Source organism: Pelodiscus sinensis, chromosome 11, assembly GCF_052426305.1.
Source record: "Pelodiscus sinensis isolate ZL-2025 chromosome 11, ASM5242630v1, whole genome shotgun sequence".
In the NCBI taxonomy this organism is placed as follows: Eukaryota; Metazoa; Chordata; order Testudines; family Trionychidae; genus Pelodiscus; species Pelodiscus sinensis.
In genome coordinates, this window is record NC_143062.1 from 17,369,867 (window position 1) to 17,396,893 (window position 27,027).

At 48.0% G+C, this 27,027-nt stretch overlaps 3 protein-coding genes across 6 annotated transcripts; 1 reads left to right on the forward strand and 2 right to left on the reverse strand.

The window, feature by feature from the left end:
- Nucleotides 1-2,993: 2,993 nt before the first annotated feature.
- CDCA5 (cell division cycle associated 5) lies at nucleotides 2,994-17,679 on the reverse strand. 2 transcript variants are annotated; one of them, XM_075939146.2, is made up of 6 exons: nucleotides 17,479-17,672; nucleotides 16,111-16,220; nucleotides 12,584-12,646; nucleotides 5,340-5,378; nucleotides 4,355-4,888; nucleotides 2,994-4,171 (listed from the first exon to the last, which is right to left on the reverse strand). In XM_075939146.2, the coding sequence occupies exons 1-6, from the start codon at nucleotides 17,546-17,548 to the stop codon at nucleotides 4,091-4,093; spliced, it is 897 nt and encodes a 298-aa protein (XP_075795261.2). In that variant the 5' UTR covers nucleotides 17,549-17,672; the 3' UTR covers nucleotides 2,994-4,090. The 2 variants fall into 2 exon arrangements, with proteins under 2 accessions (XP_075795261.2, XP_089637278.1); XM_089781152.1 differs by lacking the exon at nucleotides 12,584-12,646 and having other exon boundaries at nucleotides 17,479-17,679.
- ZFPL1 (zinc finger protein like 1) lies at nucleotides 17,647-25,323 on the forward strand. 3 transcript variants are annotated; one of them, XM_006136569.4, is made up of 8 exons: nucleotides 17,647-17,789; nucleotides 18,056-18,166; nucleotides 19,725-19,836; nucleotides 20,301-20,494; nucleotides 20,779-20,854; nucleotides 21,416-21,601; nucleotides 22,070-22,202; nucleotides 22,429-25,323. In XM_006136569.4, exons 2-8 carry the CDS (start codon nucleotides 18,065-18,067, stop codon nucleotides 22,616-22,618), a joined length of 993 nt encoding a protein of 330 aa, XP_006136631.2. In that variant the 5' UTR covers nucleotides 17,647-17,789; nucleotides 18,056-18,064; the 3' UTR covers nucleotides 22,619-25,323. The 3 variants fall into 3 exon arrangements, with proteins under 3 accessions (XP_006136631.2, XP_006136632.2, XP_006136633.2); XM_006136570.4 differs by having other exon boundaries at nucleotides 17,649-17,789; nucleotides 22,073-22,202; XM_006136571.4 differs by having other exon boundaries at nucleotides 17,650-17,789; nucleotides 21,425-21,601.
- Nucleotides 25,274-26,744, reverse strand: CATSPERH (catsper channel auxiliary subunit eta). Its single transcript, XM_089781153.1, has 3 exons — nucleotides 26,443-26,744; nucleotides 25,932-26,031; nucleotides 25,274-25,514 (listed from the first exon to the last, which is right to left on the reverse strand). Exons 1-3 carry the CDS (start codon nucleotides 26,674-26,676, stop codon nucleotides 25,438-25,440), a joined length of 411 nt encoding a protein of 136 aa, XP_089637279.1. The 5' UTR covers nucleotides 26,677-26,744; the 3' UTR covers nucleotides 25,274-25,437.
- Nucleotides 26,745-27,027: the final 283 nt, after the last annotated feature.

Sequence of the window (27,027 nt, forward strand, 5' to 3'; positions counted from 1 at the left end):
GCGTTTGTCTGAAAATGCTTTTAACGGAAAACTTTTCCGTTAAAAGCATTTTTCAGAAAATCATGCCAGTGTAGACGTAGCCACAGGGTTTGGAGAGCAGCAGCGTGTGGGGGTGGGGTTAAGTCCCCTTCTGCTGTTAGCCAGGTCCTCTCTAGGCTTCCCTCCCGCATCACTGCCCCAGCAGCTCAGCAATCTGTGCTCATAGCTAACTGGGGCTGCCTGGGATCCCTCGCTCTGGTAGCCACCTCAAGGGTGGATTTATTGAAGGAGGGGGGGGGAGTTTACAGCCCCAGCCATTCAAAACAAACCAGCTCATGAGTCTGACCTGGGATGAGTGTTGGAATAAGGATGCTGCACACATACCCAGGATCCCGACTCATCCCCACTGCTCCCTGTGACTCACTTGCTCCCACTCCCACCTGTAGATGAACAAGGCCCAAGGACTCAGCGGCTGATCGCAGTCTGGCTTCCTCCTCAAACCTTGTTGGGCACAAACTAGACGTGGATTCTGCCTCCATTGTCATAGCCAGAGAGCAGCATTTAGCCCTCCCCTCCCCTCCTGGATCGATATCATGTGATCCCTCTGCCCTCAGCAAAGATACAGCAAGGTTAGAACCAGCTCCCTACTGGCATCCCCAGCAGGGATCAATGGAGCATGGATTTAATCAGTTCTTAAACAAGCAGTTGGGAAATGTGGCTGGAGGTAGGGGGCAGTGACAAAACTGCTAGCAGCAGCCTCCCCCCCAAACTCCTCACTAGTGACTGTATCAGAGGGCAGCAGAGGGCTGACTGCCATTCCCACAGTCCATCCTGCCTGCCCCCTTTGTCCTCCCTGGAAGTTCTGTAGAGTCAAAATTAGCTGTTCCAGAGTCAAAGTTCTACAGGGGAGCAGGAAATGGAGGGGAGCATTTACTGATGAGCTGCACAAGTACCAGGGCTGGGGAAAAACAGCCTCTCACCCCTGCCAGAGTGAGGCCAAAGACTGACGAAAAGGGGAAGGGGGATTTTTTGGGGTGGGAGGAGAGGTAGTTGTGCTTTGTGCACAGAGAGGTGAGCCATGGCTTCTGGACATGCAGGACGTAGGCTCTGGGATGGGGAAATCTCAGCTGGGTGCATAGGAGCACTGGCGTTGCAACTCACGTTGTCACAGCCTGAGCCTTGTGCTGAAGCACCAGTGATGCCTAGATTCATCGACATTAGTGATGTAGCATTCAGCCTCCCTTCCTGTGCCTGGAGCATGTAACATTGACAGGCCTCGTGCTGCTACCAATGGCAGGGGTCCAGTCTCCCATCTTTCCATAGCGCCAGGGCCTCGTGCTGCCTGGGGCTTTTCATGGGGCAATGCAGCACAGAGGGGTGGGTGCAAAGCATGTCAGTGGCACAGGCTTTGTGCACATGAGGCTGTACTGAGCCAAAGGGTTAAAAAGCAGCAGAGCAAGGAGGTGGGGGGAGAGGTGGACTAATTGAGGGGATTTGCATGATCCTGTGCTAGAAAGCCCACGAAGTGGGGAGTGACTCAGACAGGGTCCCTGCGGCCTCCCCCATGCTCAGGTAGGGAGCTGGTCACTGAGATATGCCGTGTGCAAGGCTCTTGAAAGTCACCCCAAGGCTACGTCTAGACTGGCCCCTTCTCCAGAAGAGGCATGCAAAGCAGGCAAGTCAGAATAGGGAAATCCGCAGGGGATTTAAATAGCCCCCGCGGGATTTAAATAAACATGGCCGCCACTTTTTTTCCGGCTTGGGGAAAAGCCGGAAAAGAGCGTCTAGACTGGCGCGATCCTCCAGAATAAAGCCCTTTTCTGGAGGATCTCTTATTCCTTCCTTGCAAGTAGGAATAAGAGATCCTCCGGAAAAGGGCTTTATTCCGGAGGATCGCGCCAGTCTAGACGCTCTTTTCCGGCTTTTCCCCAAGCCCGAAAAAAAGTGGCAGCCATCTTTATTTAAATCCCCCGCGGATTTCCCTATTCTGACTTGCCTGCTTTGCATGCCTCTTCCGGAGAAGGGGCCAGTCTAGACGTAGCCCAAGTGTAATAGCTTCCTGGGGGCAAGGCAGGAAGAGCCCACATTAGAGCAGCTCCAGCCCTGCTGAACTGTTTCTGCCACCCTGAACCAAACACCTCAGAGGGAGGGAGGGAAATATTGGCAGGACCTTTCAGGACATAAGCACATGCATCTTAAAACAGGGCATGGCTAATCTCCTATTGGTCATGGCTGTAGCCAATGGGGGTGCTTTGTTCAAACCTGGAATTGGCCTCTAAGTGCCTACTCTCAAGCACCTTGCCTATTCCCTCTGCAAGGAGGCTGAAGAGTGGTTGTGACAATAGCTCTCATTGGCTCAACGTCAAGGAGCCAAGCTTTCTGGGTAATGGGTTGGGAAATAGGCAGCCTAAGGGAAAATGGCACTCTGGGCAAACTTACATTTTGGGACCCTTGGCTTTCATACCCTCCTGCTGCCCCAAAGCAATGTTCCCTCTAATCTTTTTCAATCTCTTTGCAGGATACATTTTTACATGCACCAATGCATGGGTGAATGTGGACTACCCGTAGAAACACAAAATCTAGGTGTGAGTGCTGCGCTGATCTCCTGAATGACCACACAAGTGCACAGCTTACAGGGAATACCACCCCAAAAGCCTGCTCCCCTTCTTGCACTCCTAATTCCCTGTCCTTCTGCACCCACATGGGGAAACTAACTTGGATGCATCACATCTTTATGGGGGGAGCAAGGAGCAACTGAAGGGCTCCCACATCTAGGTAACTTCCCTGCCTGACCTGTGTAAGAAACGGGTACCAGCACAGCCCAGGTGGGGAAAGTGACCTAGCTGCAGGGAGCCCTGGTACGTGCCTTACAAAAGATAGAGCTGGCCAAAACACCAGCCACTAAAAGGCAACCATGACACTTTCTTATTCTTCACATTGCTTATAACTACCAGGGTTTAATTACATTTTTTTGTATGAAATTGGGATGGATTTAGAAACTGTTTAAACAAATATGAAAAACATTAACATTTTATTTCCAGTGTCATTATTCATACTAATCTTGCAAGTCCTTCCCCCATAGGCAGAGAGGTGCAGAGACTGGGAACAGGACCAGCTATGCCCCTAGAAGACCATCAGGCTGGCATCCTTCCCCAGCCAAGGCGCTCTGTGGGGTTTGGGCCTTCCTCTCTCTCCCATCTGCTCCCACCACCCTGAGTGAAGGAGAGGGGCAAGGTAGAAAGACGGAGGGGAAAGTAGCAGCACTGACTTTCAACATAAGCTCAACCCATTCCAGTGGGGGTTATAGGAATGCCATAATTTTTTAGTACTTCTAGTTTTGCTACATGTAACATTAATTTACAAATTAACAGTAATAAAGTGGTGTATTTACACTATTAGGAACTTAGGTTACAAACCACAGACAGTAGCATCTCATCATTTAAAAATCCGTTTCTGTACCAAATGACTGGAAGATGCTAATTTTTAAAAAAGGGTTCCAGAGATGATCCCAGCAATCACAGGCTTAAGCAACTAGTTAAAGGGGAGGAGGGCTGTATATGTGGCAATATTCCCCTCTAACTTTTTCCATTCATGTGCGGAATACATTGTGGCATGTGCAAAAAGTAGAAATTTACTCCAGCCAGACCAGGTCAGTCATCCTAGAACTCATGACTCAAAGAATGAAATGTAAGTGTAAAAATGGTGTTCCTTGCTTTAGACTATGAGAGGGGGCACAAGCTACTCAGTTGGCTTGAGAGGTTCAGCAGAGTTCCCACGGTAGAGAGGAATCTGCTCAGCAGCCCACCTGGTTTGCCCCAGACCTGGAAATGGAGAGAGCTGATTGGCTGCAGTGCCTGGAAATAGATGATGAGGCTGCCTATGCAGGAGCTGATCTTTCCCTGGGTGGGTCCTTCCTAGTCACCTGGGCAGCTGCACATTTCCCCTGAGTGGATAAGAGACCAGGCCCTTTGGTATATGACCAGTATGGCTGTGCTCTAAAGCTAGGAGAGACAAAGCCACTTTATTCATTTTTAGACTGAAAACACTCTACTGCCATTACACACCTAATACTACAGCTCTATATACAAAAGATTAGTATTGCGGAGAAGCTTCATTCCACAAGAAGATCGAACTGCTCGGCTTCTTCAAACTCTGCATTCATTTGAGCAGCCCACTCATCCAATTCAGATTTCTAGAGCAGAGGAAGGGAAGTTAAAAAAAGGGAAAAACACAAAACTGTAATTGTAACAAGCACAAGCTGATATAGAGCAGCACCATTTCCCACCCCACCCCCCACCAACAGAACACGGGGTCCTTGCCCACCAGATCTACCCTCTCCTCCCGTCCAAGCACCAATCCCAAAGGCAACACTCACATCTATCTGGGGGATCTTCTTTTTCTTCCGTTTCTCTTTATGAAAGGAGATGCCAGGAATGTCTGTGTCCCATTCCTTACTGGAGCCCAGTGCCTTGCGCGCCAGGGGCAACTCCTGGGAAGGGCAAACCTGACCCACTGGAGACACGTCTGCCAGTGCATCAGGCACGAGGAGCTTCTCAAAGCCAAAGAGCGAACCCTTCTGCAAGCCATGGCTAAACGTGGGTGTGGACATGTCCAGGTTAGAACTGGGTGAGGTATAGTGCCTTGGGGAGCTGTGATGAAAGGAGGCATCCAGGCGACTGTAGGACCGGCGCACTTTCTTCGACATCAGCACATCCCTCTCATCCTGGGGAGGAGAGGAGTCACATACATTGGTGCTAACTGTAGACAGAACAGGCTTCTCCACTGCCACAGGGCCTGAGGTGTTGGCAGGGAGAGATGATGCCAAGACTGGATTAGCATCGGTGCTTCCATATCCTTTGGTCTCGCTGCTCTCCAGTGGGAAGTTCTCCTTTCCTGCTTTCTGGGATAGCTGCAAGGAAAAAAGAGATTCAAAAAGTGGCTTTATCTTTCTGACTGCCCTATCGACTATGCAGTCGTTCAACTGCTTCTTATTGGCAGGGCCAATCAACACTTCAGTCTCAGGGCTGTCTAAAGGAAATGGGAAATATAAGGCAGCTCAGCCAAGTTCAAAGACTAACCCAGGTGTGTGGAGCAAACCCAACTCTAGTAATTACTTGTCACCTACAATCCCTCTTGTTCCAACTTTTAGGTCACACCATCACCTCAAAAGCCAGGAATCTTAGTCCATATCTCCTATAATATCTTCCCCGTTTTTACAGATGAGAAACTAAGAAACAGAAACCAAGACCCAGATTTTTTCAGAGCAGAAACTTGAACCCAGTTCTGCCAAGGGACCATCCCCTTCCCTTCATATTCAATATACTGTCTACTCAAACCCAAAGGAGAACATAGACACTCACCCTGGGGCTGCGCCATGGAGCCACAGCAGTACCAGTCATCTTGGAGGAACAAATGAATAAATTACAGTTAGTGCTAAGGCTGCAGCAGGACACAGAGTCACAAAAGGACACAAAACATGTCTGTAACATTGGAGCCAGACATGCACATACAGAGCATGGACATTGTTATCGTGTGTTTCGAAAGAGATGCCATCCCCAATGCTAACTGTTAGGACTCTCATAAAAGTCAGATCTTTTCCCAAACATCAGATGTCTCAGTTCAGAACTCAACACTCTGATCCCTCAGGAGTGGGTGTCTGGGATGAGAACGTGCTCAGCAATGCACAGAGAAGGTAGCTCAACTGTCCCCCACAAGATGTCAGGTATCTAATTATCCCATATCCCTCAGTGGGGTTTTCATTTACTCCACACCAGTATAAGGAATCAAGGATTAAACATGAAAACAAAAGTCCTAGAGGTTACAATAATTTTTGTGTGGGGGAGGTCTGTTTAGCTTCAGACAAAGCAACAGCAGACTGGAAGGCAAAAAAGGAAATTAATGCAACTAACATCAGCCAAAAAATGATTTAGGGACAGGCGGGCTGGGGGGAAGATGCCTCATGGTGGGAGAAAAACTAAGCTGACTGAGCTCTTTATCAAAAAGAGAGAAATTACTTATCTGGGATAAACTTAAACAACAGATAGTCTAGCAGCACCTTAAAGACTAACAAAACACGTGAATGGTATCATGAGCTGTCGTGGGCAAAACCCACTTCTTCAGATACCATCCACATGTTTTTTAAGTTTTTCCTGTTACAGACTAACTCGGCTACCCCTCTGAAGCTTTTTATCTGGGATAGTAACTTGAATTGTTCAAGATGCCCTATGAGTGCTCCACATGGACATACATGCTCTTGACTGCAGATTTTTATCCACAGCGTTCACAGCTCCATCGTAGCATCCCAGAGATCCTTGTGCCCAGATATGAAGGTATGTAGGGAGGGCTAGACCTGATGCCAATGCAGTTCCTTCTCAACCACAGAAATCCCAAAAGAAAGATACTCCAGGGCTGAGGAGAAAGAGAGCAGGTAAGTGGATCACCCATAGGGGGACATCTTGAAGAACTCAGTTACTGTACTTGGTAAATAACCTCTCCTTCAATAGAGCCTGTATTGGCGCTCCACATCTTCAGACCCACAAGTAGGCCCTCCACAATGGAGGAGGGATGCCAAAAAAGTGGATTCAGTACGGCTTGTAGGATAGCACCACCAAAGGCTGCATCAGTACTGGAATGGAGCATGAGAGTGTAATACAGGTTGGACTTCCTTGGTTCAGCACCTCAGGACCTGACCGGTCCCGGATAAGGAATTTTGCCAGAAAAGGGGAGGTCATTTTTGGACCCCTGCCACAAGCTGTCCTGGCCCAGCCACCAGCCTCCTGGCTGGCTCTCCACCTCCTGCTGGTCCCACTGACCCCTCTGGGCAGACAGCTGCACCACTCAGCTGCCCTCCCATCCCCACAGGGCAGCCCTGCCGTCAGCTCACTGTGGTCAGCCCACAGCCCTGCAGGAATCCTTGCCACTGGCCCTCCACTGGGACTCTCTGGTCCTGCAACATCTGTGCCAGACCATGGATGTTGCTGGACCAGAGAATCCCAGTTAAGAGCGTTTCAGTCTGTACTGGTAAATGTGTGCCGCGAAGACCTGGCGGCTGCTTTGCAGGTGTCTGAGATGCATGCATTTTTTAAAATGACTACAGGTATAGACTGATTTCTGGTGCTACAAGCAATAACTTTTGGAGAGTGGGATGAACCCCTGAAAACTCATAGCATGATAGAATGCAACCTGCAAACCACATAGACAGTCTTCAGGTGGAGAATGGATGTCCCTTCATTTGTTTTGCAACAGAGATGAGTCCCAGTGAAACCTGAAAAGGGTCTAGTTCTGTCAAGGTAAAAGGCAAGAACTCTTTTAACATTCAGTGTATTGGAAGCTCATTTCTTGTCTAGAAGTATGAGGCTTGGGGTAAAATACTGGTAGGTTAATCTTCTGACTAATGTGGAATTCAGAAGAAACTTGAGGAGATAAGCAAAGATGTGGACCATTGTCATCTTATCTCAGTAGAAAAATAAGCATGGTGGGTCTGCTCTCAAGGCTCCGTGCTCCACTATCTTCCTGTCCATTCAAAGTAATGGCAAAAAGGAACAAGGTTTTGAGGGACTAATGAAGGAGGCAGCAACTTCCCACATGTTCAAAGTGTGGTTTCCTCAGAGCACCAATAAATAAAAGTGAGATTAGTTCCTTGATCGAAGGGAAGACGTGGAACAGACCTTTGGCAAATCTTGCAGCAGCGGATTGAGCAAAGACTGAGAGGCCTTCTCTGGGAAGATGACAAGCTGGGATGGCAGCTAAGTGAACTTTGATGGAGCGCAGCAAGAAGCCTGTGATTTTAAATTCAGCAGTAATTGAGATTGTGAGCTAAAGAACATTTTACAGGAAGAATAACTTGATGGCTGGACCAAACCTGGAGCATTTCCACTTTCGCAGATTAGTATTTCTAACTGTGCACTTTCTGCTATTAGGGAGCACCATCTGAATTGCTGGAGAGCAGATTTGTTCTCTATCAGAGAGCCATTGAGTAGTAATGCTTTGAAGTGAAGTACCATGAGACTGGGATGGGACTGATCCCGATATCTAGATAAGGTGAATTGGGGTCAAAAGAAATCCGAGAGGAAGGCTGCAGAAAAGCACTTAGATCAGTATCCAGTGTGATGGGCACCAGTACCATCGTTTTATGGCTTTGGTGCATAAGGACCGGGATTTTGCTCCTCCATACTGTTTGATGTAATACTATGCATCAAGGATAACAGCACAGCAGTGTAAGAAGTGATGGCAAGTGTAGCTGACTGTTCTGTGGTCCAATATGTTGAGATGGAGTATTGCCTCCAGAGCTGTCCATTTGCCCTGAACTGTGAAGTTTTGGGTTTGTACCCCAACATATGGTGATGCTCTTCACTGAAGGTTGCTATACAAACAGAACTTCTTTTGTGGGTCCTTCTATTAGTCCAGAGAATCAAGGCCCTTCTGAGGTACTGACACCTGCTTGGACAGGTTGTGTTTGTGGGGGGTTCTCAGCCATGCTTGAACACATCAGAAATGAGAGTGGTAAACATACAGGCTGTCACATGATCCAGAAGTTGTAGGTGAACACTTGCAGGGGTTAGTGGACTCTGTTAGATTACTGAAACAAGGTTGGACATGGGGGTGAATCTGCCCTCAGATAAGTATGCTCTGGAAGGATGAGTGGCCCAGAATGTCCCAGATTAAGCCTATATGTTGTATGGGTGTTAGGATAAACATCTCCATTTTGAGATGGAGAAACAGTGAATGAAACAGTGAGAAATGAGAGGGTCTTGCTTGTTGCTCTTTGTACTTTGAGGATTGGCCTTTCAGGAGCTAGTCACTAGGCATCATCTTTTCCTACCTATCTGGCAAAGATAGGCTGCTATAGCTGACAAAACTTTGGTAAAGAACCTTGGATGAGAATGGGGTGAAGAGGCCAAAGAGTAGGACCCCATGCCAGCAGTGGTCCATTGGGAGGTGGCCAGAGGTGTAGATACTGGTGGTTCCAGGCCCTGGGAAGAGACCTGAACTTGTGTCAGTATTGAGATTAAACAGGGAGGCTGGTGAGGTGGTTCCAGAGAATGCTCTAACAGTACTGACTAAAAGTATTTTTCAGAGCCCCCAAAGATTGCATGAGGAAAGTGTTGATACCAGAGAGTGACTCGCTATTGAAGAAATGGACGGAGGCTAAGTAACAGTGGGGAGTATATCTCAGTACCTCTTAACAGTGACTTGGGCTCATTGAGGATTCCCCATAGTATAGGAGCCTGGGATGTGGCAATCAGAATGGGAATATTGTAAGTCTAAACAGGTGCTCACACAGTATCTGTGCCATTAATAACATCTCCAGGCAAGTAGCAGTACAAAATACTGCAAGCTGCGTATGCTGGAAGTGATCTGCCGGTGTTGAGGCAGGACCTGACAGGTGTTTGTCTAATGATAGGGGATCCACAACCTCCCTTGGTAACTTATTCCAAGACTAAACTGTCCTTAGGTTTGAAAGCTTTTCTTATCATCTAACCTGAAACTCCCTCACTGCACATTAAGCTAATTACTTCTTGTCCTGCTTTCAGTGGACACGGGGAACAATTAATCACTGGCCTCATTATAACATCATTTAATGTATTTGAATAATGTATTTGAATAATGCTATCAGGTCCCTATCAGGCTTCTTTTCTCAAGACTACCATGTCCAGTTTTTTCCATATTTCCACATAGGTGAGGTTTTACCATTTTTATTCCTCTTCTCTGAACGCACTCCAGTTTGCCCACATCTTTTTTAAAGTGCAGAGGTCAGAATTGGATGGAACATGACATTCAGGACCTCGCCAGTTCCAATCAGAATAAACCAATTGCCTCTCATCTCTTTCATATGACACTCCTATTAATACATCCCAGAATGATACTAGCCTCTTTGAAAATGCACTACACTGCTGAACTATATCTAATTTGTAGTTCACTAAACCCCCCCAAACCTTTTCCATAGTACCATCATCTAACCCAGTGTTTCCCAATTTTATTTGGCCACGGAACCCTTTTAAACTCAAAAGAATTTTGCTGAACCCCTAATAACAGTCATGAGATCAACATTTAGTTTAATTTCACATATTTAAAAACAAAAATCACATACTTTTTTTTAAAATCATAAAATGTTATTGTAACGGAATTTTCTCACGGAATCCTTATTTTCACTTCGCGGAAATCCAGGGTTCCACAGAACACCATTTGGGAAACACTGATCTAACCAGTTATTCCCCATTTTGTGCTAGTGCATTTGATTTTTTTTCTTGCTAAATGTGGTATTTTGATCTGCAATCAGCAAAATGAAATTCAGTAAAAAGAACTGCAATTTGTAGGGGCCATTCTGAATTCTAATCCAGTCCTCCAAAGCACAGACCCTCCTAGTTTGGTGTCATGCACTGATTTTAAGTATTCTCTCCACTCCGTTATCCAAGTCATTAATAAAGCATTGAGTAGTACTGGGCCCAAGAGAGATCCCTCTCTATACACTCTTGCAGTTTGACAGTGAACCATTCATAACTATGCTTTGCAAACAGAAACTGGACACAGTCTTTCTACCAGTATCGCACCCAACTTACCATAAAGGAGAAGCAGCTGCAAGCCCTGACTCCTGTATTTCTATCCCAGCTCTGGAAGAACAGTCACTACTGGGTTAGAGCAGCAGGATTTGGAAGCCAGGACTCCTGGGTCCTAATAACAGCCTTGCATAATCCTTCCCAACTCATTTAAGTACTCTTTGCTTCACCTATAACATATGATACAGAAAACCTTCTGCAGAGCCAGAACTAATAGCCTGAGTCCTGCCATCCAGTCCACTCTGCTCTAACAGACAGCCCTCCATTCCAGAGCTGGAAACAGAAACAAAATGAGGTTTGCTTTTCCTTTCTCAGTGGGTTATGGTGGAATTATCAATAATATTGGAAATCATTAATACTGACATGGAAAACCACCACATTAATCCATAAATTCCTTTATTAAATGCAACAGCCAAATTATACAGTTGCTCTAAATGTGCCTAAACAGTCTAATTAGTAAGCAAATTACTGCTTCCAAACAGGAACAAAATATTTATAAGCTTTTGATCAAGATGCTTACAAACAAACTAAACCCACAGGTGCTTAGACCCATATTAGTTAGTTACATATTGGTCAGGAAGATATTAGCAATGAACTTTTTAAGAGTTTACTTTTTATGCCCTTTATCAAACAAGCAAAATCACTGCCAATTATTGGCTTCAACTAACAACCAAATTGAGACTATTCACCCTTATTTTGAGTCTTAATCCAGATAAGAAAGAAAAGGCCTTGAAGAAAGACTGTTGTAAATCTTATCTCCTCCTCTTCCGCTATCACTCCTTGCTTACTAGCAGAAAAGGAGTGGGGAGAGCTGGGCAGTTTTCCTTCATCTTGTTAATGCAGCTCTTTTTGAACCATAATACTAATAATTCTCATGGCCTTCTTTTACTTGCTGATTGGGACCTTCTTTACAACACGTACATATATAAATAGGGTCCTACCAAATTAATGGTCCATTTTGCTCATTTTCACAGTCATGGGATTTTAAAAATCATAAATTTCATTATTTCAGCTATTTAAATCTGAAATGTATCAGAGGGGTAGCCGTGTTAGTCGGCATCTGCAAAAGCGACAGAGAGTCCTATAGCACCTTATAGACTAACAGATGTATTGGAGCATAAGCTTTCGTGGGCAAAGACCCACTTCGTCAAATTCATGCAACAGCCAAATTATAGCTTATGCTCCAATACATCTGTTAGTCTATAAGGTGCTACAGGACTCCTTGTTGCTTTTGTAAATCTGAAATGTTATGGAGTTGTAACTGTAGGGATCCTCGCCCAACAAGTTGTAGGTGGGTTGCAAGGTTATTGTAAGGAGGATTGCAGTACTGCTACCCTAAGTTCTGTGCACATGCTGGCCGGGAGTCCAGCTCTGAAGGCAGAGCCACCGCCACCAGCAGTGCAGAAGAAAGGGTGGCATGGGATGGTATTCCCATTACTTTTGTGCTGCTGCCTGCAGAGTTAGATGCTCAGTCAGCAGCTGCTGCTCTCTGGCTGCCCAGTTCTGAAGGCAGCAGTGCAAAAGTAAGGATGGCATAGTTGGTATGTTAAAAGGATGCTGCCTTCAGAGCTGGGTGCCTGGCAAGGAGCAGCTGCCACTCTCCAGCCATCAGCTGCCATTTTCTGGCTTTCCAGCTCTGGAGACAGCACAGAAATAAGGGAGGCAATACCATGGACCCCCTAAAATAACCTGACTTAATAGCTTCTGCAACTGTCCTTTGGGGCTAGTACTCCTAGTTTGAGAAACATTGGTTGCCCTGGTGAAATCTGTATGGCATACGGTAAAAGCGCGCACGTGTGCACATGCACACACAGACACACATACACACAAAGATAGTGGCTTGTGATGCATTTTACATGGCTGTGAATTTGGGAGAGTCCTTAATCAAATTTATGCTAACTTTAATTCTTTATTTGTATATATATCCTATAGGCTGAAAAGCGATGTGTCGTCTGGGGCTGGTTTGGACTTGGGCGGTACAATCAAAACAGATTTCAGTTCATGTGTGTACACAGACAGACAGCTACAGGAAGATTTGACTCACAGACCTGCTGTTTTCGGGGCATGATCTTTTTCACTAAGACTGATCGCTTCACCACTGGAGCTGGAAGCTGCATAAATAGGATAAATGAAACAAGACTTATTATTTATTTCTTGTACTATAGTAAAGCCTAGAACCCCATTGCTCTAGGTGATGTAAAATAACTAAAAATGGCCCCTGCTCCACAAAGCTTCCAATCTAAGCATAAGACAAAACAGACAGATGTGCTCAAGGAAAGAAAGATCACACTGGAACACAAATAATCTTTGATGATACACTGAGCTACCTTTAGCATTTTATTTTATTTAACAGTAACACAAGGAACCTATTCATGTGCATCCTGTAACATATTAGCTTATGCAGTTACCATGATAAGGCTTAGAGGCCCATGAACTTTATTACTGATAAATGGACCCACAGTGACCTTGATTTCTGGGGAAGTGACAATAGTTTGCTTAAAGCAGAGAGTCTTCTTGTAACCACAGGAACACTGAATCAATAAAGGCAAAAAAAAAAAAAAAAGCATTCCTGGGTCACAGATGGTATGTCTACACTGCAGAGTTTTTCCAGAAAAACTACACTTACGTCCACGCCGCAATTGCATTATTTCGACAGAAAGTCGAAAGAACGCAGGGGTTTTTTCCGACAGTAGTAAACCTCTTTCTACGAGGAACAAGCCTTTTTTCTGAAAGAGCTTTTCCAGAAAAAGGCGTGTGTGGACGGGGAAGAGGGTTTTTTCTTGAAAGAGGCGGCCTCCAGGAAAAAGCACAGATGCCCTAGTGGCCACTCTGTTCATAGTAACCACAACTTAAATGTGAGACAGCGTCCAACCAATATGGACACTATCTTTCGAGACAGCAGATCGCGTTTTCTTTTCGCTTTTTCTGTGTGGACGCTCTCTTTCGAAATAAGTTTTTCTGGAAGATCTCTTCCGAAAAAGCGTCTTCCCAAAGAAGCCTGCAGTCTAGATGTAGCCAAATAAAGTGGAAATTGCTCCTCTGCCTCTCCTGAGGGTCCAGATGGCAGAAACTCCTAAGCAGCCTGTGACTCAGGGATCTCTTGATGCCAACTGACAGAGGGTTTGGGCTTTTTACAAGGATTCCTGGATCAGACAGATGCATAATAGTTCAGACTCAAGGATGGTATATGAGTTCTCTGCTGAAAGCCAGTAGCCCAGTGACCATCATCTCTCTAGATATATATAAAAAAATTTCCAGAAAGAGGCCAAGGGGGAGGCTCAACAGGTGGAGTGGAAACGTACAAACATGTGGTAAACAAGTCTATATATGGAAATGTGATATGATTCGCCAAAGGTTCCTGTTATGTAACTGCCACGTGTCACAAAATATCAAGGGGAGGGGCTTCTCTCGAGGGGCTCTGGCTGATTTTGTACCAGGGTCTCCCTTTGTGCACATTGAATAAAGATTCGTTGAACTGAACGAAGCATCGAAGAGACTTGATTTCGCCAAACACCTGATTCATTTGGTTATCATTGGGTACCACAAAATCCCAACATAGACCCTGGTTTCTTTCCACATCTAGAGCAAGTGTTCTCACAGTCCACAGGGCCAAGCTGATGAAATACTTCAAAAAACCCTTGTCATCTGCCTAGTCACTTGGACTCTGTGCTAGGGAGTAGTAATTGTGACAGTTCCACTCCCCCATGCTTCATGACATTTGGCTTATGAATATAAATATACATAACCTGAAGTTGCTTTAAATAAAATACCACATGCAATCTATCAGTTACAATCTTACAATGTTACAATCTGCTGGATCTGTGTATCCTATTTTGGGGCATGTATCATTCTTGTATGAAAAGTTAGAAATAAAAAATATGATACTATTTATACTCGAAGTCTAACTCCTAGTAAGGCATGGTGAAGCTCAAACAGAAGCAATGGGTTTGAGTCAAAAATGATTGAGGCTCTCTAGTTTATGGTATGCAGGTAAGCCTACCTGACTAGAATGGGTGCAGGTGTGTGATGGGCTTAAAATCTTTGGCTCTGCCTATCCACAGCCCAAGTACAATAGGGGCAATGCCTACCCTCCCCAATTATCTCTAGTAAATAAGGGTTTATCCTCTGCAGCCCATTCAATTCTCTGCTAGGGATGACACCCAGTGAGTAAATCAGTTAAGCAACATAGTAATTTGTGGTGTTGGACTAAGAAATTGAATTCACTCTCGCAGGCCACTGAGTGGATTTCAGACCGGAAAAACTTCTAGTTAGCCCTAACTATTGTACACAGTGCCAACAGCTAAGCCCACCACGGGGCGCATTACTTATAAAGCTCCCTTAACATGCAAAGAGTTTACACTCTTGACAGCTTTCATATTTCCAAGCACAGTACTGTCTGCACATCTGTCCAATCCATTCCTAGGGTGCGTCTACAAAACTCCCTAAATGCGAAATAAGATATACAATTTGAGCTACACAAATTATGTATCTTATCTCGAATCTATGTCGAAAGACTATTTTGAAATTTGGTGCATCTATACAGTGCCAAATTTTGAAATAACGCGCTATTTTGAGGTTTACTAGGATGGCAAAATAATGCACCGTTATTTAGAAAAATATTTCAAAATAATGGGCAGCTCGTGTACACATGGGGTAGCTATTTCAGGATACCTCCGGTATCCTGAAATTGCCGTGCACTGTAGACATACCCTTTGGAAAGCTGTAGCTTTTCCTTAGAGGACCAAGGATACGCCTTTGAAAAGCAAAGAGCAAATTTGCAGCCCACCCTTTGCCTTGCAATAGTAAGGAGTGTACTCTCCATTGTACAACAAACTAGGGATATATGAGAGGCAACAAGGACAGGGTAGGGGGGAGAGAACAAGAGCTGGTTCCCCCCAGCACCGTCTCCGCCGTGCCACCTGCCCCTCTGCCTTCCCCCTCCACTGCCTCTATCAGAGGCAGCAAGGACAGGGAATAGGGGAGGCTGCTTCAGCAGTAGCCACTGGGCCCCCACGCAGACACGGGCTGCTGCTGGAACATCCCCTGCCCACAGCCAGCCAAGCCGCTACCAACAGGGACCACTGGACTCAGCGTGAGCCGGGACCAAGCAGTCCTGGCTTGTTCAGGTCTGGGACTGCTGCTCCTTTGCATTTAAATGTAGTAAGCGCCCAGCAGCTTTTACTACATTTAAAATGCAGAGGCATAGTGATCCCAGAGCAAGCATCCCTTTAACAACTACATGATTAGCAAAATACCCATTCCTTAACATCCTTAAAACAAACCACTTGAGTAAGGCACTTGCCCTGGAGAGCTTATGATCCAAATAATTAAGAAACAGTACAAACTGGAAAGTGCCTTGGGTGAGTAGATAAAAGTGATCAGAGCATCACGGGATTCTGCACAGGGGATGCTTCTGGACTGAGGGCACAACTCAGGACAATATTTAAAGCTGACAGCCTGTTGAGTTGTCCAGAATGGGAAATCTAGCTTTTCAGGGCTTCCACTGCATACTCCAAATCCTCCCACAGCTGGGTTTGAGAACATTCGGGACTAACAGGAGTACATTATTACTCACTGGGCTCCCCACTATCTTCTTCTCTACCAAAGGTTTCCTTTGGGAGGCACGCCTGGTAGGAGACCCTGCAATCCTCTCGGACCTACGCCTCGGACAAAGAGAGACAGCATCTGAAAGTGACAAAGAGAAAACATGTTTGAAAATTAGTTGTTCCCACTGCATGAGGAAGCCTCTTCATACAAATTACCAAAATAGGGACATTTAACTACCTCTCAGTACTTTCCTAACTCCTGGTGCTTGCCTTTTTATAGGCATACAATGTTAGGAAACTGTGAAATACCCTCCAGTCCTGCATCCTACTCCCAAGGAATCCTCCAAACTAAAAGAACATTTCTACGCATATAAGAGGATATAAGAGAGTAGTTGATTAGCTGATAAGCATAGGCTTATTGCATAGTCAGGTAGTCAAGTCAACTACTAGCATTTCTCCTCTCCCCCTTGCTGCCTCTATATCAAAGGCAGCAGGGGTGGGGTAGCAGGAGCTGGGAGAAGCCAGCTTAAAAGCTGATTCCTCCCAGCACCATTTTCACGGTGCTACTTCCCCTCCTCTCCCACAATACTGCCTCTGGTGGGAGCCAAGGGAGGCTGCTCCAGCACAGCCCTTGTCCACATGGAGCTCCAGTGGGGAGTTGGAACCCCCCATGGACTAAGGCTGCTGCCAGACCAGCCTCCACTGGTGCCCCACACAGGGTGTGGGAGGACACAAGCTCCTCAGTGGGACCCTCCACGGACAGGGGATGCTGGCTTGAGCCAGGACTGAGCAAGCTTGGCTCATGCCAGGTTCAGAAGCTACCCCCACTGCGGCTCTGCAGTTTAATTGTAGTTGGAGCTAGGTTGCCTGCACACCTGGCTCCTACTACATTTAAACTGCAGAGCCGCAGCAGGGGTGGCTCCTTCTGAGCGCTTTCGCGCACTGACTAATGGTGTAATCGATACAAATTGTATCCACAACACGATTACTCAAGTACCCGCCTCTTAACATCCTTACACCTTGCTCCTCCAGTGAGAACTCTGGCCCAGCCTCAGGGAAGAGGCCCACAGGGAGCAACACCTCCTCCTCCTACCCTGCACCTCCAGCCCCCCACAGCGCTCCAGCAAATGATCCTCCACATGCTGCTCTCAGGGAGGGGAATCCGCTCTAAGCCGGCTCCTCCTGCAATCCCCCTAAGGGGCATTGCTGCCCCCGAGACCACGCCCCTCCGGGCAAGCGCCCCCAACGGCCACGCCCCCCGCCTGCCCAGGCCCCCCCTCAGAGAACCCGCCCGCGCGTGCCCCCGAGCCCCGCCCCCCAGACACCCCGTTCCGCAACACAGGCCGCTCCCCGCCAGGGAGACCCTCGCCCCAGAGGCAGCCCCGGGCCACACTCACCCCCCCGCGCTCCGCGCCCTGCTGGGGCCGCGCCCGCCGACCGGGTCCGCCTCTGGTCCCCGCCCGCCATCCCTGGGCCCGGCCGCTCCGCGCCAAGCGGGTGGGAAACCGCCACCAAGCCCCGTTCGAATCGCCCGCCGCCACAGTGGAAGTGACGCAGCCGCTACGTCTCGTCCCTTCTCGCGAGGCTTCGAACGCGATCCTCCCCGGAACGCGCCGAGTTGCGGGGAGTCGGTTAGGTTGGAACGTCATCAAACTGCACCCTACCCGGAAGAGACGTGGCAGCGGCGCACTCAGCCCCAGTAGAGCCTGTGAGTCCAGGGGGTACCCTATGGAGGGGGAGGGGCAAAGTGGGGCTGGGAGCCAGGACTCCTGGAGCCTGCTGTCCCCTGGTCAGAGTGGGGGATGGGAGCCGGGATCGCTGGGCTCCTCCCTGGAGCGGAGAGGGAAGTGGTGTCCAGTGGTCAGAGCAGGGGGGTGTTGGACTCCCGGGTTCTGCCCTACCACTGGGAGGGTTGTGGGGTCGGTCTGGGCTTTGATTTTGCTGAGTGCCCTTTCTCTCCCGCTGTGTTACTAGTGAAGCACCATGGGGCTGTGCAAATGCCCCAAAAGGAAAGTCACCAACCTCTTCTGTTTTGAGCACCGAGTGAATGTCTGTGAGAGCTGCCTCGTCGCAAACCATTCCAAGGTAACTGGATTCCAGCCCCCGTCTGGCTGCTGAGTTGTGGCATCTCAGGACTGCTAGGGAATGGGAGTTTCTAGGGCAGGGGAGAGGAACCTTTTTCTGTCAGGGGCCACTGGAATACAGAAAAAAATCAATCTCAAGCTTTCCCCCACAATCGGACAAGTCGGTGCTCATGATTCTTGGCATGCAGGTGCTGGGTGAAGCCAGAAATGAGGAGTTCAGGGTGCAGGAGAAACTCCATGTTGAGACAGAGGATTGAGATACAGGAAGGGATGAGGGCTCTGGATGGGTGCGCAGGTTCTGGGGTGGGGATGGGGTTAAGGAGTTTTGATTGCAGGAGTGGGCTCAGGGCAGGGAGTTGGGTTGTGGGTATGGAAGGGGGTTCTGACCTGGAGCAGTGGGGACCTGGGGTCTAGGAAGAAGCTGGGTTCCGGGAGGGGGTTCAGGGTGTGGTCCAGTGTTACCTGTAATCTATGTACTTGTGCAACCACTCAGGAGAAATTAAAATGCTGCCCAGCTGATTGACAGCATGCCCACAGTTAGGCTTTGTTTTTCTATTGGTAAATATTAAAATATGCCTGGGTGCACATGGATGGAAAAAATTAGAGGGAACATTGGTGTCAGCTCCATCTGGGTGTTGCTTACCTGAGGCAGCTTCCAGTCCCTGCATGACCTTGCTCTGTGCTGCTCCCAGAAGAAGTCCTTAAGCAGTGGATTCAGGCAGCTCTGCATGGTACATGCTCCTCATGCCTGCAGGCACCATTGCTACAGCTTCTCTTGGCTTCTGTTCCCGTTAGAGCTGGGGGTGGGACAGCACACACATCTTCCCTGATTTCCCCTGCACTTAGGGGGAATGCTTGTGGTATGGAGATTTGCTGCCAGATAAATGAAATTAAGTAGTGGGCCAAATTTGGTCCCCAGGCTGCAGGTTCCCCACCCCTGCTGTAGGGCATCAGTTCCAATCTGGCCCCAGGGAGGGTGACTGGCTGGCTCAGAAGGGTGGGGAATGGGATATGGGGCTTTCCCCTCTTGGACAGTGGCTTGTATTTGATCCAGGTTGGTACTAATTGAAGGTCCTCTGCGCTCAAAGTCCTCTCCTGCCACATATCAACTTGAGTTCTTGGTTATCAAGCTTTTCCCATCCTGTGTCATGTCTTCTGGAATGGTGTATCCTGTTAATATCTAGCAGTAGACACCATCCTCATGGTTTGTCTGATCCTTATATAATTTTGGTCCTGTTAGCATGGACCTCATTGGATGTTTCCATCTGCAAATGCTTCCTACATAGGGATATGATGAATTCTCTGTCTTCTGCAGTCTTTAAGTAATAAGTGAACATCTTTCTTCAATAGATAGTTCAGCTCACACACATGTTATGGGCTTGATGCAGGAATCACTGAGGGAGATTCTGGGATTGTAGTAGGAGTTCAAACTCAACTAAATGTAATGGTCCCTTTTGGCCTTAAAAATTGTAAGTCTTTTTATGTGCTGCTTCTCCAATAGCAACCCCTACCTCCTCCAAGCCATGGGCTTTCTCTCACTAACTTCTTGTATTTTCCAGTGCATTGTTCAGTCCTATCTCCAGTGGCTTCAGGATAGTGATTACAACCCCAATTGTCGTCTTTGCAACACCCTCCTGTCCGCTAAAGAAACTGCCCGGCTTGTGTGTTATGGTGAGGTGCTTTAAGCCATGGGTTTGGGGCATTTCAACAGTTTTGCTTGGTTTTCTTTTCATTAGCAAGTGACAGACTGGGCCCCCAAAGTCTGGTTATTTTTAAAACAAATTTAAAACTTGAGTCAGAAAAGTGATTGTCAGCATGACTCTGTTTACTCTGTTTTTGTGACTTCTTTTTCAGACCGAGTATCTCTAAATACAGATTTCCTCACCCCCTTGTGCTACTTAAGAGCCAATTGGCCTCTGAGTGTTGGAGTAAAGACCATACAAGTATGAGAAGTGAATGGATGAATACAGTGTCTATAGCAGAATGATCTCCAGTTCACCTTCCAGCAACTGTGCTGCCCCTGGAGACTAATGGAAGGGGGGATGTTTGTGAAGTAAATCTGACTAGAAGACATCTGGGGAGTAATCGATCTAGACCCTTCACTTAAAGACATTCCATGCTCTTTACCTTTGCAGATCTGTTTCATTGGTCATGTCTCAACGAGATGGCAAACCAGCTCCCAAAGAACACAGCCCCAGCTGGCTACCAGTGTCCCAGCTGCCAGGGTCCTATCTTCCCTCCAGCCAACCTGGTCAGTCCAGTGGCATCAGTACTGCGAGAGAAACTTTCGACTGTGAACTGGGCTCGGGCTGGGCTTGGGCTGCCACTGGTAAGAGATTACCCTTGAGGTTCCCCCCTTGTTCTGTGGCTCTCTGGAGTTTTCAAGATGGGAGCTAGGAGGACAGCCAAGCTGGATGGATACAGCTGTTCATCAGAAGATGGGGAACAAGATATTCAGCCTTTGTCCTCTTGGGAGATGGCACAGAAGAGACACCAGTTTTGGTCTAGTTTCCAGCTTGAGCAGCAGACAAAGTCTGGGATTGGCTGGGTTGATGAGGGAAGAGTTTGCTTTGGTGTCTAAGGGCTGATGCAATTTTCTTTTGTTCTGTTCAGATTGATGAGGCTGATAACATCAAAGAAACAGAGTCACCTGATACCACAGATTACACTGACTGGTCTAGCTTCTCTGGTGAGTGCTGTCAGGCTATGAGTATAAAAATGGTTCCACAGATGTTTGAACATGTCCTATACAGCCCAGTATGTACCTCTTCCACCCTCACCACACAGATCAGATCTAAAAAAAATTAAAACATGAATGGTCCTATAGCACCTTAAAGACTAACAAAAAATATAGATGGTTTCCTGAGCTTTCGTGGGCACAACCCACTTCTTCAGATGATCAGAGCTAGTGGCCCATCTAGTCTGATATCCCCTCCTTTCACACTGGCTGAGACCAACTGAGACATCTGTTTCAGAATCGCCATCTCCCTGTTGTCTGGGATGAGACCAAGGGGTCCAATTTCGTCGATTGTCTTTTCTCAAGAGATGGGAGGGGAAGACTGGCTGGCTTTCAGGGATTAAGGAATGGGATATGAGACCTTTCAGTTCTAGGGCATAAGTTATAGTTTGTCCCTGACATGGAGAACCATGGAGCCAGTGAGTTTGCTGTCTCACATTTGTAGATGGAAGCCACCCATCTTAGGCTCCCCAATCCACACTGGATTCAGTTTGCTCCCTTTTTTCTTGGTAGCAACTGCAGGCTCTGGCTCAGAGGAGACCATGCAGCAAAGTGCCCTCTCAACCTATTCCTATAGTGCCTCACCGGGCCTCTCCTCCCCACCGCAGCAGCAGGGTGTGAACAATGGGGCCGTGAAGGAGGAGCACTCAGTCATCGACATGGGGAATGTCAGCAATGAGACCATCACCATTAATGCAGGTGAGCAGCGCAGTTGTCCTCCCCTGCAGGAGGTGGGATTCAGTGAGATACAGCCCCTAAGAAATGAGGACTCAGTGGCTGCCTTCTGAGTGGGCTTGCAGTTGTGTGTGTCATGTCCTTGATACCACGGGTCCTGGAACAATTTGTACAATGGGCATGCTGAGAGCCATTAAACCAAAGTGTAAACCCTGCATATAACGGAAACCACTTCAGCCCAGAGGGTGCAATAGCACCCTTAGTTGTAGCATCTATGCCTGTTTTTTGTTCACTCCTGTCTGATTTAGGGGTTAAGATAACTCTGAGGCAAAAGATTGTGGGTCCACCATAGCTAACAGGGCTGAGGAAGAACTGGTTTATGGGTTATCTAGCCTGGAGGAGCGAGGGACAAAATAGGGTTGGGGGTGCCTGCATTCTCCATTCCTGGTGCCTCTGGCTCTCTGCTACACTCTAACACGCCCCATCTCCCAGCAGCCTCTACACCGCGGAAGGTCTATGACACTCGAGAAGGTGGAGGTGGCAGGGCACCAGGTACCCAGATCGATTGCGATGAGGACAAGTACCGCCGGCGGCCAGCGCTCAGTTGGTTTGCACAGCTTCTGAAGTAAGTGGTCAGTGGTGGGGTGGGAGGAACCACTTCACATCCGTGATAGGGCTACAATCTCAATTGGAATCTGTAGGTATTATCATAATACTGCTAATGTGTCCTCAGTCTTGTTTGGGGTCTCTAGGTGCTACTATGGTACTGTACTGCTAATGATGCACATGCCTTTCACTGTGGGCCTCTGGGCACTGCTTATTCTCATGCTAATAACAAGTCCCCCTGGCAGGAGTCGCTCTGGATCCAAGAAGCGGCAGCCACGATCCCTGATGCAACGGTTTGTCATCATCCTCCTGATCGGCGGCATTGGCTTTCTTACCCTGATCATCATCATGTCGAAGCTGGGCCGGGCCTCGGCTGACAACGACCCCAACCTGGACCCCATGTTTAACCCTCACATCCGGGTGGGCCAGGAATGAACTGAGCTGGTGATGCCTCCCTGGGCTCCGAGATTGGCCTGCCAAGGCAGGGATGCTGGGGACTGGCAGCTGCAAGTGGGGTGCTGGGGGGAGTACAAGGGGTAGCCCCCAGCCAGGACACTGCTGGGTCAGCTCAGCTGAGAGTCAAAACATGAAACTGATGGGGGTGGGGGGGTGAAGTGACTTTGGCCTCTTTTAAAAATGAGACTCAAATAAATCTCTAGGTGGGGTGGGGTGGGGCAGAGCAGGACTGGGAGGGATGGAGAGACTTGTACAGCTATGGATTGGGGACCCCACCGTGGGCTGGAATGAGCCCTGTAGTCGCTTCCTGCTCCAGCTGAGAATCAGCCCCAGGAGCTGTTCAGGACAAGGGAAGAGGAAAGCTTCAAGCACTAGTAACCGGGGAGGGCTTGTGCTGCTGGTGCGAGTGTGGCTAAGGACTGGGGTAAGTGAGAGGCAGCACAAGAATGGAAGCCTGGACTCTTGGGTTCCATTGCCAGCCCACAGTGAATGGGTGATCTGTTTGTCAGAGCAGGGAGATTGGGAGCTAGGATCCTGAGTTCTGTTCCCAATGACTGCTGACCCTGCTGTGCAACCTCAAGCGAGTCGCTTCCCTGCCCCAAGTCTCAGTTTCCTGCTGGTGGTGAGTGTTCAGGAAAATGGGGCATTTCCATGCCTGTCTGCAGAAAGCTGGGTGCTAGCAACATTGAAGGGCAAATACCCTGCACCTTCTTGGAAGTGTGAACTACTTGGTATTACAGCCCTTCTCCCCTGACAATGGCATCTGGCTCCTTCAACCCTCGGCTTGATGCCCTTCTCCTAGGAGCTGGCTTATCCCCCAAGTCCCTCAACTGCCCAGAACTTGGACCCTACCAGCCCAATCTGTCTCAGCGGGTGAGAACGTGATTGTCTTAATGCAGGTGTTTGAAAGGGTTCAGGGCCCTTTTGTTCCCCTTTTCCATTCTCTAATCCTGGGCAGCCTCTGCTTCCTCAGAGGTGCCTTGTGAAAAACATCCCAGGTTTGATGGGTCCATTCCTGTAGTCAAAGCACTGCAGAGCTCTCTGGTTTTAAGTCCTTCTACTTGTGCTTTCCTCAACCTTATCCCTGAAAAACCCTTTGCCCCAGGGAGAAAGGTGCAGTTATGTTACTGGTCTCAACTAGATGGGTGACAGAGGATCTGTTTGATCCAGCCAGCTGCTAAGACTTTTGGGAGGAAGCCTGTTCCAACAGAAGCCTCCTTTCCTGCTTGGGAATGGGGCATCCCACTCTATAGACCCCACATAAAACTGCCCTTCTCTTTTGCTGGGAGTGGTACAGAATTTCCCATCATCCCCCCCTCCCCTTGTACACATCCTTTGGGGGTTCAAATCAAGTGGGTGCTGGATCCCAACTAGTTTTGCAAACGGGGGTGAGAACTCTCATTGAACCAAATGACAGGAACCAGCCCTTTGTCACATCCTTAGTCTCCCTCCCCCCTGCCCCCTCATGGGAGAGGTGTAACATACTTTCATCAATTCTGATTTTTCATACCAGTAACTACCTGGTCCTTAACTTTACCAGAATGGGAGGGGTGAAAACTAAGATCCACCACTCTATGTCCTGCATTATTTACAGCCATGAGATGTTGAAACCCCTTCTCCTGCCATCATCTTAGTAAAGGGAACCTTCACTTCCCATCTCATAATACCAGGGGGAAGGGAAGGAGTCTGGGCCTCTTGGGTGTGATTATTTTACTAACAAGAGTGGGGTGGGGTTGGTGTCCCCCTGATCCTATAGGAGTGGGTGGGTGAAATTCCAAAGCTGGTCACTTCTGGGTCTGTACAGAGCTGACACCATGAGGGCTGTGGGATGTCCACCACTGGAAGGGGGGTGTGAGGGGAGAAGTATTGCCCTGTTCTGGAGTTTAGGGTGGGGATGGGACATGCTGGTTAGTACTGGAGTTTAAAGAAGGGAGGTGGAAGAGGAAGAGACTTCCTGGTTTATGGGCTGTCAGCTCTGATGGGCAAGGATTTCATGCTTTAAACACAGCCTCTTTCCTTCTATTTATTGAAACGGTTGATAGGAAATAATCCTTCCCACAGGGTGTGAAATACACCAAGTAGTCTCAGTGACCAGAGAGGAAACCTGCCCCCCACACCAATCCAATCCAGTCACCTCCAATCCCACTCCTTTCATGCTTCCAGATCTTTGACTGCGCCTTAGTGCAGATCTGCTGTTTTGCAACCTTTCCAGCTCCCGCCCCTCTTTGACAATGACTGTCTGGATCTGCTAGTTCCGGAGTAGAGCAGGTGGTATAGAATTTAACCTAGAAGGCAATAGAGGAAAAATATCACCTTCCTCAAAAGCCACCGCCAGTAGAAAGGAGAGCTGTGAACATGAGTCCTCTAGGATTCCACGGCGGGGGGAGGGGGGAAGGTGGGTGGCTATTGGGAGAGGGATGTCAGAACCTCTCCCCCTCTGTTGTGCCCCTTAGCATGACCCTATGATCATTGTTGGGGTAGGATTTGAGTGATGGGCCATTGCTGTGGAATGGGAGGAGCCCTGTGGCCAAATGCTACCACTGAGGGTTGGCCATCTGGGAAGATTCTGGCTGTCATGACTTCCTTGCTCCCACCTCCCAGGAAGATGATGTGACTAATGAACGACACTGTCTCTAGCACTACAGCAATATCCTGTATTGTTATTAAACTTGATTTTGGCTACAGCCTCAGCAGTGTGTTACTGCCCCCTTTCCTCCCCGCTTCCTAATTCCAACAGAGCTAGGGGTGAATGCTGTGTGTGCACCTCTTCAAGGCTGCTGACAAGGTCAGGCTGGGTCTCAGTGAATCTCTTCCCTGTATTCGATAGTCAAGTAGTCCAGGCAGAAGCGGCTCACAAAGAGGGCGAAGTTCATCACTAAAGGGGATAGAATCAGAGCCCTTGTCAAAGGAATGGAGTTCACAAGTACCCTTTGCAGCTGGACCCACATGACAGCTAAACAGCTGGGGGAGAAAATGCTTGAGTCCCCCAAAACAACGGAGTGTCCACACATTCGCTCTCACATACATGAGTCACCTGGCTGTGCCCCAGTTGGTTCTGATTCTGAGGTGGGGAGCCTAAATTACGGCAGCCATATCCCATGCAAATTGTTGGGTTGTCTGCTGGGTGTGGAAGGTGCTCCCACTAGAGTACAGTCCTCAGCTAAAGCTGAAGATAGAACACAGTAGTCTTGACTCTAGGCCCCCCTCCTCTCCCCACCACTTAAAGTGGCGCTTCTCCTGTTGCCCTTGCTGAAAACACCCATCAGTTCAGGCATTAACTGGAGTCACTTACCCAACGAGGTCAGGGCAACCCCCCTGAGAACTCTGTCATGAGCCTCAATGGTGTAAAATGTTCCAAGCAAGGCCCAGTAAAAACTTATCACATGGGATATCTGCAGAGACCAGTGCAAAAGGAGATGGTCAGAACTCTTCCCTCCTCTGTCACTGCCCAGTGCTAACCTGCTAGACCCCATTTCCCTCATAAATGTCTTCCTGCTCCTGTTCAGAGATTGGAATAGAACCCAGGAGTTCTAATACTGCCCCCCTCATGCTATAGTCATACCTCAGTATTCAAATGTATTAGTGGCACAGGAAAGGCCAACCTTAGTGGGACCTCAGGTCTGACAGTGGCCAGAACCTGTATGTCCCTGTCCATTAGGGATGGGTTATCTCCACTTCAGAGATGAAGTGATTTGCCTGAGGTCAGAACATGGAGTAGAAAGCAGGAGTCTAAAGTACCTGTGGCTAGTGCCTTAACCTCTAGGTCAAGCTGCAAGACACAAGAGCAAGGGGACTCCTCTTACCAGTAGTACGGTGGTGCCATGAAAGCTCATAAGATTGAATTTCTGGGTCACAAAGAAGTGGTACAGGTCTCCCCCAAAGACACCCATGTGCACTAGCAACATCAGGAAGGAAGCAATGGTGAAGATTATTTTGCTGGGGAAAGTAATAGTGACAAAAGGGTCCTTCCAACTCATGCCTCCCCATCCTGTGCTAGGTGTAAGAACCAAGTGTTTGGTAATTATCCTGCTGACCATGCCAAGAAGGAGTGACTAGCTCCAGAAGGCAGGCTGGAGGCTGGTTGTAGTGATGGCATGACCTCACTGCAGGCTAGGAGTGGTTCTGAGATCATAAAAAAATGAGTTCTAGAACAGTTTGCAGCCAAGCCATAGGGACTAGGAGGAGAGATTGCAGAAGTATGAGTGGAGGGACACTGTGAGAGGGGAAAAGAAAACACAGGATGGGGAATCATTAGAAACGCTTAGTCCCAATTTGAGATACCACCGTGTTAAATTAGATTGTCCCCATGCATGATAGATTATGGATGGCTACATGAACAAATATGGGATATTAGCTAGCAATGGGATGAATGGTTGTTTGGACAGATT

Excerpts from the sequence above, each read along its gene's own strand:
- CATSPERH (XM_089781153.1), bottom strand. The coding sequence starts at position 26,676 with ATGGTCAGCAGGATAATTACCAAACACTTGGTTCTTACACCTAGCACA. Across the intron at positions 26,032-26,442 it reads ATGGCACCACCGTACTACTG|ATATCCCATGTGATAAGTTT; the intron begins GTAAGAGGAGTC and ends TGGTCTCTGCAG. Across the intron at positions 25,515-25,931 it reads GGTTGCCCTGACCTCGTTGG|TGATGAACTTCGCCCTCTTT; the intron begins GTAAGTGACTCC and ends TATCCCCTTTAG.
- CDCA5 (XM_075939146.2), bottom strand. The coding sequence starts at position 17,548 with ATGGCGGGCGGGGACCAGAGGCGGACCCGGTCGGCGGGCGCGGCCCCA. Across the intron at positions 16,221-17,478 it reads AGGGCGCGGAGCGCGGGGGG|ATGCTGTCTCTCTTTGTCCG; the intron begins GTGAGTGTGGCC and ends TGTCACTTTCAG. Across the intron at positions 12,647-16,110 it reads AGAAGATAGTGGGGAGCCCA|CTTCCAGCTCCAGTGGTGAA; the intron begins GTGAGTAATAAT and ends CTATTTATGCAG.
- ZFPL1 (XM_006136569.4), top strand. The coding sequence starts at position 18,065 with ATGGGGCTGTGCAAATGCCCCAAAAGGAAAGTCACCAACCTCTTCTGT. Across the intron at positions 18,167-19,724 it reads TCGTCGCAAACCATTCCAAG|TGCATTGTTCAGTCCTATCT; the intron begins GTAACTGGATTC and ends TGTATTTTCCAG. Across the intron at positions 22,203-22,428 it reads TGGTTTGCACAGCTTCTGAA|GAGTCGCTCTGGATCCAAGA; the intron begins GTAAGTGGTCAG and ends TCCCCCTGGCAG.